At 41.6% G+C, this 14,109-nt stretch overlaps 1 protein-coding gene across 4 annotated transcripts; it reads right to left on the bottom strand.

Annotated features, from left to right (window-relative positions):
* Window positions 1-3,760: 3,760 nt before the first annotated feature.
* Window positions 3,761-13,717, bottom strand: LOC106562144 (secretory carrier-associated membrane protein 5). 4 transcript variants are annotated; one of them, XM_014126790.2, is made up of 7 exons: window positions 13,500-13,717; window positions 12,875-12,930; window positions 12,543-12,668; window positions 9,421-9,577; window positions 9,038-9,139; window positions 7,767-7,884; window positions 3,761-7,573 (listed from the first exon to the last, which is right to left on the bottom strand). In XM_014126790.2, exons 2-7 carry the CDS (start codon window positions 12,879-12,881, stop codon window positions 7,382-7,384), a joined length of 702 nt encoding a protein of 233 aa, XP_013982265.1. In that variant the 5' UTR covers window positions 12,882-12,930; window positions 13,500-13,717; the 3' UTR covers window positions 3,761-7,381. The 4 variants fall into 4 exon arrangements, with proteins under 4 accessions (XP_013982265.1, XP_013982267.1, XP_013982266.1 ...); XM_014126792.2 differs by having other exon boundaries at window positions 12,543-12,665; XM_014126791.2 differs by lacking the exon at window positions 13,500-13,717 and adding an exon at window positions 13,130-13,472.
* Between the last annotated feature and the right edge of the window lie 392 nt (window positions 13,718-14,109).

Here is a 14,109-nt window from a genome sequence, read left to right as displayed (position 1 = left end):
GCCACGAGAGGTCACTTTGGTGATTCGACTGCAGTAAAGGGTTACAGACCGCCCTGATACATACCATACCCCTACAATACATAGGGATAGATGCAACATAGAAAACGGAAATCCGGGACAGAAATTAGTATAATCTGTATCCTGGATTTCCGTTTCCTTGTTGCATCTACCCCTGAGTCCAGGTTGGATGGAGAGAAAGGGAGCAATGACTGAGTGAGCTCAGTGTAAGTCAAGAAGAAAACAAACATTTCCATCATTTGAACAGTGAACAAAATTATGTTCTGATTTACATGCAGCTGCAGTCACTGGCTCATTTGTTTTGATAATGGCTCATCCTGTCTCATCCTGTACATATTTTATACGGAGCAGAGTGTGCCGTATATATCTGAGATAACAAACATCTCACTTTTTGTGTTAGCGCTCTGCATCGAAAGCGATGGGCGTTATAGGAGGCTGCGAAGCAGCTTGAGTAGTACACTGACGACACACTCGAGTGCCCAGCCTGACAGTTTAAATGCCTCGTGCCTCATCTCTGAAACATCTGGCACCGGTTTTGGTGTCTGAGGCAAAGATGTATTCTTCTCAAAACTTACGTTCTCTCACTTTCCCCCCTCATCAATTTTAAGGAGTATGCAAATGTCTCGTTCCTTCGTATCCATGGGAGTCCGAACGACTGCACGGCTGCAACAACAGGGCAATACATTCTCATTAAGACTCCCCTTCTTTGAAAGGGGAAGAAATTGAAGTTGGGATATTCGTGTTTATGGTCCCAGACAATTGAAACTAATGACTGGATGTTCAGGAGGCGAGATAGGACTCCCCCAGTTAGTGAGCGATATCTCTGTCTGTATGTATGTATGTATATACAGAATGTCTGCAGACGTCATCCTTCCCAATGGGCTCCACAGGGAAAGCTGATGAAGTCAGCCACAGGGAGTGATGGAGCCTCGGCTGCAGCCGCCCGCGCCACTCTGCTCAGCGTCTCCCATCCTCTGACAGCACCATATTTCAGTGGACTCATTCTACACTACAGCCTGTACTGTCCCTGTCTCCTCTGGGTGTCAATGGGACGCCTCCCATCGTCAGATGGGTGATTTCACACCCCGGTGGCGGCAGTGGTCTTTTCTGTAGCTGAGTAACGTGGCCTGACTCCAGACAGCTTGGTGACCCCTCCTTAGTTCTTGGCTGGCTGCTCTATCCATCTCGTGATGTGCGTGAGAAGATGAGCTGGGTTGGGAATTCTTACCACATGATCACTGCTACTCTTGGAGAGAGTGTGTGTGTTTGCCTGTGTCTCCGGAACACATCCTTTTAAGTTAAACTCAAGAAAATAAGAACAGGGGATGCCTGTGGGTTTGCCATACTGCCTTCTGTGTCCCTTCTACTAACCATTAATCACTCTGTTAGTTTACCGCTGAGCTGCTGATGTATTTATCTTAATGAGCAGCTAAATGAGAGAAACCAAAGTCTGGCCTTCCAAGAGGCCTGGTCTACAAGGTCAACTGAGACCAGGTCACACTTAAACTGATCTTCAGCTCCACCATGTTCCAGGTGACTCACCACACGCCTGAGTGATCCCAGAGAGTCCAGGTTTGGTTTAGGTAAGTGACCACAGACACACACCTCTTAGAGCATGGTTTAGCAGTAGCCAGGGTGTGAGCCCTCAGCCCAGGTCCCTGGGAGCGTTTATAACAGCCTGAAGGGGAACTCTCTGTCTGTCTCTCTGCTGACTGGTAGCACATAAAGCCCCTCTGTGTTCGGCCTGCTCCGGGTCATACACTGTGGCCTCTGTGTGGACCCCCCTCCTTCTTCACACTGCCCTCCACCACCCTCTCCTCTCATGTAAGCTTGACTGATCATGGGGAAGAGATGTGTTTACTGTATGAGGGAATTTTTTGCAGTTTGCCATGGTAACTGTAATCAAAACATTGAAGGCGGAGGGGGATACTCAGCCAGGTCAAAAGTTAATGCCGACACATTTTGAGGAATGGCTATTGACTTTATGTTGTAAATTCAACACCGAGAGCAGTTTTCACATCTTCGCTAAGACCTGGGTGAGATGTTGCTAAGCTGAGTTCCTGGTATAGTCATGTCTACTACACTATCATGAAAGCCAAAACAATGTGTTAAAAATAGCAACTGTCTAAATACTATTAATGTTACTAAATGCTTATAACATGCTATGATATGCGCTATCATTATACAACCTTAGTTGTTTATGAATCAATGATGTAATTCCATAGCTGCCAATCAGAGCTATTTCATATTAACCAGAAGGCATCTATCTGACTTGTTCTTTCATAAAATGTGGGCCCAATTCAACAGATGGCTTTCATGTTTATACCAATAACAGGGCTGGTCCGCGGCAGCTAGTGGGTCCTCTGGGTGCCTATATCACTGTGTCATTTCTCCTCCAGCTCCTCTGAGTGATTCTATCACTCTCAGCACAGGGAGAGCGGGAAAGCAAGGGGACATCCAGAGATAAATCCATTTAAATGGCTTTTGAATCTAATCTATGATGAGACACCTTCTCAGAGGATGTCCAGGGTGAAATTGTGCTCAGTAAATTTGAGTTTACCAAGAGTAAAGTTATTAGCCAGACAAGTAAATGCTGGCCATATCGCTTTTATCACCTTGACTATCTGGGACTATCCGGGATTTGTGTTCAGGGCTGTGTATCTGGGGAAATCATACCCTGGCAGAGCGAGAAAAACACAGATCATATACTGCCCCCAGTGGACAACTGGTTGAACAGTTAACAGCCCACCACTCACACACACTGGATCAACACTGCCACCTATAGGCAGTCTTTGGTCACTGCCACCTGGATGCACAGGCTCACACTAGGTTTTCAAACTAGATAGAGAATAAATGTTTCTTGGTTTCATTTGTTGTGTTTAATGCATTGGAAAGTATTTCAACATCACATTTTAATTATGAAATGCAAATGTTTGATTAAAACGAAGAAAAGGCAATTGCAACAAATAGGTGCCGTACATTGTGAGATGCTTTCGTGACCGCAGATTAACGATCTGCACAGAGACGGTGGGTAAACAAGTGACATGAATAACTTCCAGACAGCAAGTTAGAGATTGAAACGGGATCTTAAAGAGGCAAATAGCAGTTGAATCAATAGCAAAGTGATGTTCCTGCTCCCTGTTTCGGTAAAAAGCTGAGGGATGGGGCTGGAGATAACACCAGAGCTAACACTGTCCATTATAAAAAATATATATAATTTTCACCATGTTTTTCGTCTATATCTTGTTTGTTTACAATTACTTTCTTAACAAACATTGGAGTAAAACAAGCTAATTGTTTGGGGTCGTACCGACAGTTGAACTAAGCTCATGAGGCATTTATAAGTTATATTCTTCAAGATTCAATGGGTACATATCAATAATTCATTAATTGAAGTCAACAAATTGATAGCAACTGCAGATTCCCCTGGAATTTGTAACATATCATACGGATTGCAGGAGGGGGTGTCACATATCATATGAAATGGATGATTTTGTACACAATAGCACACCATTTTCGGGGACCAGTTTTGGCTCGTGAGCGCTACTTTCAAAACTACCGGCTGAAATTATACAACACCTTCATAACGCATATTTAACTGCCTGGTTCCAAAATCAGCATGGGACTGGAGAGCTATTACAGTGACAGAAACTAACAGACAGTCCAACTAACACTCATACCATGACTCCACTTCCCAACAACACACAGTGAAGACACACAAAGACCAGAAAATGTATATATGTTCATGGCGTAAAATGGAATAGAGTTTGTTTAATGTCCGTAAGGGAAATCAAAACATAAAATGACAAGACAACATTTTTAAATGTACGTAACAATTACACTTTAGAATAAAAGTCCCCTTCTAACTGTGCTTCAGAATACTGTCTAGTTGTCTCTCCGAGATGACCACACAATCTCACATGATCAGCATAAGGAGGATATCCCACTGGTACAATGATCTCCCACACATTTAATGACATGGACATGACAAAGAAGCAACAGCTGGTCCTGTATGAGCTGTGGTGGTTGCACATGAATGTGTACCAGGGGAAAACTTTGGTCAATGCTTCTGCTTGATTACTGCAGAGATGGAGCTTATTGAATACTGATTATATCACAGTTTAAGGTAACAGTGCTCTACACACCTTTACATCAGTCGCAGGCTAATCTAAGCCCAAACAAATGTACTTACAAACACATCCCTTCCATAGTCAAGGGTTATCTGCATAGCTTACACCACAGTTCCTACACATAGCTGATTCCTTTTAGATGTAGGAGAGAAAAGAAGTATAGGTTTGGGAGATTTCTCTAAAGTAATGTGCATACTGTAATAATGTTGAATACAGCTACTTGAGGGGTTAAGAGGCCTTGGGATATATAGATTAGGCCAGGTTAGTGATCTAGCTAGAACATGAACTAACCAGGGAAACACTGTTTTTCTACTGCTCTCTCTCTCTCCTTCCCTCAATACGAGCCCATTTAGGTCATTTTCAAACCCCTACTAACCCAGAGAAAGTGGCACCCATAACGTGCCATAAATGTCTCTCTTTCCCCTACAGCGTAAAGCACACTGTAATGTGTTCACGGGGACCGCCTGCTCAGCCGTCTGCCCCTGTGAGAGAGAGAGAGGTGGCAGGAGAGCAGTATGAGCCAGGCTGAGGCTGACTGGAGCCCACTTAGATGTAAGGCTCTATCTCTCCCTTCCTTCCTGGTCACATGTAGCTACTACCTGGGAACAGCAGGAACCATTGAGCTGTTGACTGAATACTGACTAAGCTATAGACCTAAAGTCTACTGTATGAATAGACAGACGACTGAGTGCAGGCAGCTTGTATATCAGGGATTTTCTCTCACACAAATAAAAGGAACCATCGGCGCCCCTCTGTGGTCAAACAATCGTACAACAAGACATACAATGCAACGTTGCTGTCTAACATTGTCAACCCTAGACAAGACGTTAACTACACACGTTTAAAAAAGAGCACCCTCTAAGACATGTAGACATTCAATACAAAACACAATGAGAAATCCTAGCAATTAATTTATAGCTCACATTCATTAATTTACATTAGATGTTACATGTCTATCTAAAGCAGAGCTCTCCAACCCTGTTCCTGGAGATACCCTCCTGTAGGTGTTCCTTCCAACCCCAGTTGCAATTGACTTGATTCAGATGATCAACCAGCTAATTATTAGAATCGGGTGTGCTAGATTAGGATTGGAGCAAAAACGGTAGCGCTCTCCAGGAACAGGCTTGGAGAGCCTTCTTCTAAAGACATTTTGTACAATAGTCCCCTAAAAAGAGTTCTGTGTTTTGGTACGCATTCATTACTTCATTCATTACTTCATTCATTACTTCTCAGACTTTCAGAAGAAAGTCCCATTTCCATGACTGTGGATAATGAAAATGCGACTGGCCTGTAGTCTTTCAGCTCAGGCCTAGGAGCTGGTAGCACACAGTTATCTCTCCATTGAAGCTCTTTAAAACAGCCTCTGAGCTAGCCTGATGAAAGATATCAGCGTAGACAGTGAGCCCCAGGGACACCAACACCAACGTCCAGGCCAAACTCAAAGGAAGTGGACTTCCAAATCTCGCTACCTCCTCAGTATTAAATCAAAGGTAGTGCATACTACGAATATGATCAAAACAGGAGTATCAAAATTCAGATGTCAGTAGGAAAATGTGGGATACTGACATTTTGAGGACGTTCACACATTCAGTAGTTGAGTGCTGCTCTAATATAAAGTTTAAAGGGTTATAATAAGTTATAAGTAAGAGATAAGAGCGTACTTTTCTACACATCTCTATGTAATGTAACTACAGTACATACTGGCCTCATTTAGCTCACAGTAATACCTTGTTCAAGTTACAGAATGAATCAAATTAAACTAATACCCCTGAGGCAACAGGATTATGGTTTCATTTTAAATACATATTATATAAGCTATCAAAAATATACACATGGACGTACAGGGAAAAGGTTCACAGTATGTGTCCAGTGTTTATAGCTTTGCTTTACCTGAGAATCACAAAGCAACCTGATGGTTCAGAGGAGAGTCCTTTTTGTTCAATCAGCTGGCATTCACTAGTATACAAAGTAATTCATTCTTAAAATACATAGTTATTACCAAGTAAGCTATCTCCTACTGTACATAAACACCCCTGGTAAAATATTAAAGTTATCTCAGTGCTACATTCTGTAATAAAACGTTTTTATCCGCTTTGAAATTTCATTAGATAAAAAAAAAAGTTCATAGTACTGCACTCAAACACAGTCTTACATGGCTCTCTTCCTACAGCCAGTGACTACATTTATTCACGGCAAAACCTAGAGTCCAGTAACTTACTGTAAAAAAACTCATCTATAATTGAAATACTATATCATGAGCATGACTTTACAAGTCATGAGCAGGAGGAGGCTACCAAAAACCAAAACCGAAGACCATCTAGGAGAGGATAGTGGGTGATCCGAATGAGCTCTGACAAGCAGAGTTGGTGCTGTGTGCATGTGGCCACAGGGCCCTGCTAACACAGTGACATAAGATAGGGACACATCGTTGATGTGACGTGTCAAAACAAAGCAGCGGAAACAGAAATATGACATCACGCAGTAGAAACCAGATACTGTAATTGAGTGTAGATGCTGAGAACATGAAATGTCTTTCGTTATGGGTGTTCAGAGTCAACTGGTATAGTGTGGTAGTGTAGTGTAGTACCCTATAGCAGGGGTATATCGCTAGCAACAACAGAATAAATGATTACAGTAGAAAAGAGGAGAATGTCTTCTTTCTAATGATGTCAACATTATTTCTTAACTCCTAATATTAAGCAAATTACACTTATTGGAGCCAATTACACTCACCGGAATATCTGACATAGGCTACCAGTGTGTCAAGTGTTGCTGGCTGCTGGTAAGCTTTCTTGACTTAGACAAACATTTTTACTAACATATGGCTAACCTTTGTGTAGCCAGCTAAACAGCAGTTCTTAGTGAAAATGTGTTTGGAGTTACCTTTCAAGCTAATAGGCTACGTTAGAGTTTACACTTCCTTTCCCAATTACAATAATGAAAAACGATCTACCAAATCTATTCATTTTTTAAATGTTGATTACTTCTCCTTGACATTATCATTCACTAGATGCTAAGACAAGACAAGTGAGAAGAAAACAAATTGCTAACGTATGATGGGGTCCCTGGGTTGCCGGTTTGCCTGGGAGAGGGTCCCTGGGCATAAAAAGGTTGAAGACCCCTGCCCTTTAGAAAGAGCTGTTGTGATAAAGACACACTTTTTGGGGATGGGATAAACAGATACCAAACTCCTGCTCATGTTTTGACATGCTTCCCTCCCTCCACTTTATCCCCTACATCTGGTTGTCATTGTACTGTGGGGTGTTGCTGGAGTACTGCTGGTCCGGGATCATGGCCCCCGTGGCGGCTCCCATAGCTGCCTGCTGCGCTGCCTGCTGGATGTGGGGGTTCTTCCAGGCCCCTGTGGTCCACTCCTCCTGGGCCTTGCCTATGCTGCCCCCGCTGCCACGGTAGAAGTTATGGACCTGGAGAAAGGGAGCAGAGGGACCACAGGAAAACTTCAGGCTGTACATAAAGATGACAGAGAGCAATGGAGACCTTTGTTGCTGCCCTATGCAGCCGGCACAATGGGCATGAGTGACTGACATAAAGATCACCATACACATCTTCATGCTGTACGTGTCCCATGGTTGTGACGGAACACAGATACAAACTTGCCTTGGTGAGGGCAATGAAGGACAGCGTTGCCGTGGCAGTGAAAAAGAGGGTGGGGATGAGCATCAGCAAGGCGATCCAAAGGTTGTAGCTGAAGAAAGAGATGGTGGCCAGCCAGCCGCTGAGAGATGTAGAGAAGAAGAAGACAGTTACCTTTTGCTCCTGTACACTGAGTATACCAAACATTAGGAAGACCTTCCTAACATTGAGTTGCCCCCCCCCCCTCCCCTCCCCCTCACCTTATGCCCTCAGAACAGCCTCAGTTCGATGGGCATGGACTCTACAAGGTGTCAAAAGCGTTCCACCGGGATGCTGGCCCATGTTGATGCCTCCCACAGTTGTGTCAAGTTGGCTGGATGCCCTTTTGGTGGTAGACCATTCTTGACACAAACCGGTGCGCCTAGCACCTACTAACATACCCCGTTCAAAGGCACTTAAATATTTTGTCTTGCCCATTCACCCTCTTAATGGCACACAATCCATGTCTCAACAGTCTCAAGACTTAAAAATCTTCTTTAAAAAATCCTTCATCTACACTGATTGAAGTGGATCAATAAGGGATCATAGCTTTCATCTGGATTCACCTGATCAGTCTCACAGAAAGAGCAGGTATTCTTAATGTTTTGTACACTCAGTGTACGTCTACACGAGAAATTATTCATGAGAACACTGATGCACTGAAGTTAAAGCTAAAACTATCATTGATGCTGAAAATAAGACCATTATCATCCTCATCATCGTCATGGCAATGGTATCAATAGTAAAGTAGTCCACTTCACAAAATAGTGGAAGACATGACGCTATAACGAAGAGTTGAATTTAAAATGACAGCGATCATGATCACTTTATGTAGCAGGCTAATATCATGGATCAGCCTTAAAAAAAGTTTTATATCCCACACATAAAACCATCAATTTCTGAATGTTGACATTTATACACTTTATGGAAGCTGCCATTACAATTAAATCTGCTAATCAAAGTGACATTTGGCCCTTAAACTTTAATGACAGAATGAAGTCATAAATGTTCTGAGTGAGGCTATTTCCTGACTGTCTTCTATCGCATTGTTAATGATATGACGGGGTGTGGTAATGCAGGAGGTTATACTGCTGTTGTTTTAAAGACATAAATGTTTTGGCTAAACAGAGTTTGTCGGTAACACAATAACTTTCATTTATAATACTTTATGGAACATTTCTAAGCGTTTATACATGTGTATAATCATTTATAATGGGCTTATTATTGAAGGTGATTTGAATGTGTAACCAGTTTACCAGTTTCCCCAGCCTGGGATCCCTATGCACTGGATAATACTGATGCCCACCTGGGCCATGAACACAAAGAAGAACGCCATGAAGTTGAACGAGCTGTCAGTCCTAGGAGAACAACAAAAGGAATTGTATGTACACATACACACAACACATTATACAGTGTGGTACTTGTTAATAAGTAAATCCCTTTTCAAGATTTCTCTTGGCGGTAACTGATTTCCCTTGACTGATGGTATATCACTATGATAAAGCATAATGGTGTCAGTAAGATTGGGGGGTTTTCCTGATCACATAGCCTGATCAAGAAAAACTATGGGCCCTAGTTATAGCTTAAAAGGATCTAGTGGTACTTGGATACCTTATGGATGTTTCTGAAATCCACTTACTTGAAGGCCTTGTAGATGGGCCTGAACCAGCACGCATAGGAACAGGGGGTGAAGAGAATCAACCATATGATGGCCATGCCAAAATTAGTCACGCCCCCTCCACCCAGCATCCACACAAAGCAGCCCACCAGATTCACAGCCAGGGTGATTGCATGCACTATAAAACACACCACCAAGAAAACACATTGTTATACACACCAGTAGAACAATGCAAAAGTATAATATAACACCAGTCAGGGAACCAGCTCTCAGATAAATGATCACTTTCTGTCCACTCCGGTTCCTTGAGTGCCCTTTCTGCAGGTGTCCAAATGTTCTTTCTCTTCTCTGTTTTGCTCTAAGTCTCAGTAATCTAGCAAACCTACTCTTCTTAAGAACGAATTGGTTGTAATTTAAAGCACTGCGTGAGCTAGAGGTTCAGTTCCAGCCTGCTCCACAGAACTGCCACGGGCAGCCAATCAGCTTTAATTACTGGTCCACAAAGGGAAGAGATATCCCTTCATCCAAGCAACAAACCCAACCAGCTCTATAATAATAGACCCATTAAGTGATTAGTCTTTTACAAACCCAACCAGATCTATAATAATAGACCCATTAAGTGATTAGTCTTTTACAAACCCAACCAGAGCTATAATAATAGACCCTTTAAGTGATTAGTCTTTTACAAACCCAACCAGAGCTATAATAATAGACCCATTAAGTGATTAGTCTTTTACAAACCCAACCAGAGCTATAATAATAGACCCATTAAGTGATTAGTCTTTTACAAACCCAACCAGAGCTATACTAATAGACCCATTAAGTGATTAGTCTTTTACAAACCCAACCAGAGCTATAATAATAGACCCATTAAGTGATTAGTCTTTTACAAACCCAACCAGAGCTATAATAATAGACCCATTAAGTGATTAGTCTTTTACAAACCCAACCAGAGCTATAATAATAGACCCATTAAGTGATTAGTCTTTTACAAACCCAACCAGAGCTATAATAATAGACCCATTAAGTGATTAGTCTTTTACAAACCCAACCAGAGCTATAATAATAGACCCATTAAGTGATTAGTCTTTTACAAACCCAACCAGAGCTATACTAATAGACCCATTAAGTGATTAGTCTTTTACAAACCCAACCAGAGCTATACTAATAGACCCATTAAGTGATTAGTCTTTTACAAACCCAACCAGAGCTATAATAATAGACCCATTAAGTGATTAGTCTTTTACAAACCCAACCAGAGCTATACTAATAGACCCATTAAGTGATTAGTCTTTTACAAACCCAACCAGAGCTATAATAATAGACCCTTTAAGTGATTAGTCTTTTACAAACCCAACCAGAGCTATAATAATAGACCCATTAAGTGATTAGTCTTTTACAAACCCAACCAGAGCTATAATAATAGACCCATTAAGTGATTAGTCTTTTACAAACCCAACCAGAGCTATAATAATAGACCCATTAAGTGATTAGTCTTTTACAAACCCAACCAGAGCTATAATAATAGACCCTTTAAGTGATTAGTCTTTTACAAACCCAACCAGAGCTATAATAATAGACCCATTAAGTGATTAGTCTTTTACAAACCCAACCAGAGCTATACTAATAGACCCTTTAAGTGATTAGTCTTTTACAAACCCAACCAGAGCTATAATAATAGACCCATTAAGTGATTAGTCTTTTACAAACCCAACCAGAGCTATAATAATAGACCCTTTAAGTGATTAGTCTTTTACAAACCCAACCAGAGCTATAATAATAGACCCATTAAGTGATTAGTCTTTTACAAACCCAACCAGAGCTATAATAATAGACCCATTAAGTGATTAGTCTTTTACAAACCCAACCAGAGCTATACTAATAGACCCATTAAGTGATTAGTCTTTTACAAACCCAACCAGAGCTATAATAATAGACCCATTAAGTGATTAGTCTTTTACAAACCCAACCAGAGCTATAATAATAGACCCATTAAGTGATTCGTCTTTTTTCATATCAGGCAAAGAAACAAAGTGAAGGCTAGAAGTATTTTAATTGGTTAAGTTGTGCAAAAAATACTTTTGAGTTTTCTGTGCAATCCTGTCTATTCTTGACCAATACATCTAATGTAACAAGGGTGACTATTCAATGAGGTGAGTTTCAGGGTTTTTTAAATACAAGTTTTTTAAATACATTTTAGAATGACTGAAATCATAGACACATAAACTCATAGAAACATCAAACATGCAGAGCAAGCACAACACGCAAAAGAAAGGACATAACAGATTATTCCATCAACACTGTTATTGGTGTGTAAGTGCAAACACAGAGGTACAGAATACCTGTTTACATGTTTATCACTTAATGGGGGGGATCTGCAGAGACAATAAAAGATAAGTAATTAAATGTGAAGAAGGAGCAGCGTATGCATCATCCCACGGGCCTGGATGACAGATACACTAGTGAAGGCAGATACTCAGTGAATTTCAGAAAAATGTAAATAGTGATTTTTAGATAAAATTATACGAAATATATTCACGTCACTAAATAATTTAGTCCGTGCTCGTGCTCGTTAAAAAAAAAGCTCTTCCCTCATCTTAAACGGCACCGACCACCACCGACATACACATATCCAGTTACAGCAGAACACCCTCTGTCATTCTTTGTAGCTGTGGTGGATGAAGACAACCCATGTGGCATGGGAGAGGTTAACTGTCAGCTCCCATGTGTTCACCACAATGATCTAATCTAAACAGTAGGCTACACTGGAGAGAGGGCTACACAGAAACTCTGCACAGAGGGGAAACTTGTTTCACACTATTGTGGCTTCCTGAACCGTACTGTCCTGGCACACTTATTTTCCTTTTACACGTTGCTTTCCAGCACAGTTCCAGCAACTATAGTTGATGAGTAATCAGGCCAGCGCAGTGCAGCTTGGCTAGGCTCTCTTGGCTCAGCTCAGTAGTGTGAAAGAAGTATAACAGTGCAATAAAAGATCATAACCCCTAAATATGTGGACTCTATAACAGAGTGGCTGACTAGAGTTGTTCTAGTATGGGCTGTGGGTAGTGGGCAGTGGGTAGTGGGCTGTGGGTAGTGGGCTGTGGGTAGTGGGCTGTGGGTAGTGGGCAGTGGGCACTCACAGATCCACAGGTGGTAGAGTCTCTTGCACATGGTGCGATGCTGTTCAGGGATCTCCTCATCAAAGTTCTGGTAGAAACATGGCTGCAGGGGGATGAACCCCGGTATTGGAGGGAAGTTATTCTCTGCTGGAGAAATGGCAATCATTTCATGAGTCAATAATACATTGGTAGCATTGGCAGGTGTGTCATGTTAGGCTAGATAATGTTGTTTGTATGATTGGTTGGTTGATGAGAGTCAAACATTAAAAGTAAATGACTTTCGTCGAACACCATGATAATGTACCAAAACATATGCATACTGTGTGTCAATTTTAATTAACGCAAATCCTTACCAGCCATCACTGTTGGTTTTGTTGTTCAGATTGTTTTGGTCCTCAATCTCTTGAACCTACAAATAAAGAAAGTGTAACTTGTAAATGCAGTCATTCTAAAACTCAGTAACAATCAGCTTTTGCACTCACTGGAGAAATGTATTTGCACATTATATTAGTAGGCCTAACATAATAATTGAACAAAGACTACTGACAGAAAGAGATCGATCAATTATGCCAGTGTGCAGCTTATGTGTGACACCACTTGTGACATACTGTAGCTTTTATCCAGTGTTTTCAAGATCTATAATCTCAACGATGTCACTTGTCACATTCGACTGAAGAGATTTGCTGACACACACACACAGACGTGTTGGTGGCATCGGCTCAATGGTGACTCTTCAGGGTTTAAGAACTGGGATCCTTCCGGTGTGCGAGTAAAAGTGGAGACTTACTAAATCAGCCAGAGTCTTCATAGCCTAACATTCGTGGTGTTTTGATTTGAATTCGCTGAATAGACCGATATACTACCGGTACTCGCTTCAAGTCAACCCTTTATCTTTGAAATTAGTGCTATCCTGTTTGGGATCATCGGACCCTAAAGGCCTGGCATTACGGACTTCCATCGGAAACATAATCTGCTTACCTCCTCCTGTCCTGAGCGCACTGTTGCTATTTACAATGTTCTGTCCCTCGGCTGCATGCTATCAGTTTCACCTCATCGAATATGAGGAATGACAAAGCTTGATAATGAGGAGATAAAGTAGAATAAATCACTGTTATTTCACTTTTTTATACGAGGTCGTGGAAGTAATGCATCTCCAATGCCGTAGCAGTCCTATCATTGTCCGTGAATCTGCTGTCCCATCAGTCCTGACCAATAGGCACACTGCTCTCTACTCGCGATATCGGCGTCTTAACATTAGTATCCAATCGCTATGTGGCTCTCCCTCGTTCCATGGCGGCTGCTCTCCACGGTGCTGAAGTTAATAGCCCGCTGTCTACAGAGAAAGCCATGTCATCAGTGACCTACGCTGGTGTTACTGGTGCGCTTCGATCATTTTACTCATAATGATCACCAAATGAATGTTTATGAAATTAATCAAATACAAGATTATTCATCAATAATTATCAAGCAGTAGGTCTTTTGGTTAATCATTGGCATACAAGCTGTCACTTAATGTTTGATATTCATATGCGGAAATTATGGTCAGCAATTACGGTCTGTCAGGGGTCTCATTTATACTGTTTGATAG

Source organism: Salmo salar, chromosome ssa11 (assembly GCF_905237065.1).
Source record: "Salmo salar chromosome ssa11, Ssal_v3.1, whole genome shotgun sequence".
NCBI classification, from domain to species: domain Eukaryota; kingdom Metazoa; phylum Chordata; class Actinopteri; order Salmoniformes; family Salmonidae; genus Salmo; species Salmo salar.
This window is presented reverse-complemented; position numbering and strand designations above follow the sequence as displayed.

Bases quoted from the DNA above. Each gene is read 5' to 3' on its own strand.
- LOC106562144 (XM_014126790.2), bottom strand. The intron at 7,885-9,037 runs GTAAACTGGTTA...TACATCTCTCAG, and splicing joins ATCCCAGGCTGGGGAAACTG to CGGCTGGCTGGCCACCATCT. The intron at 7,574-7,766 runs GCAAGTTTGTAT...CCCTTTCTCCAG, and splicing joins CCTTCATTGCCCTCACCAAG to GTCCATAACTTCTACCGTGG.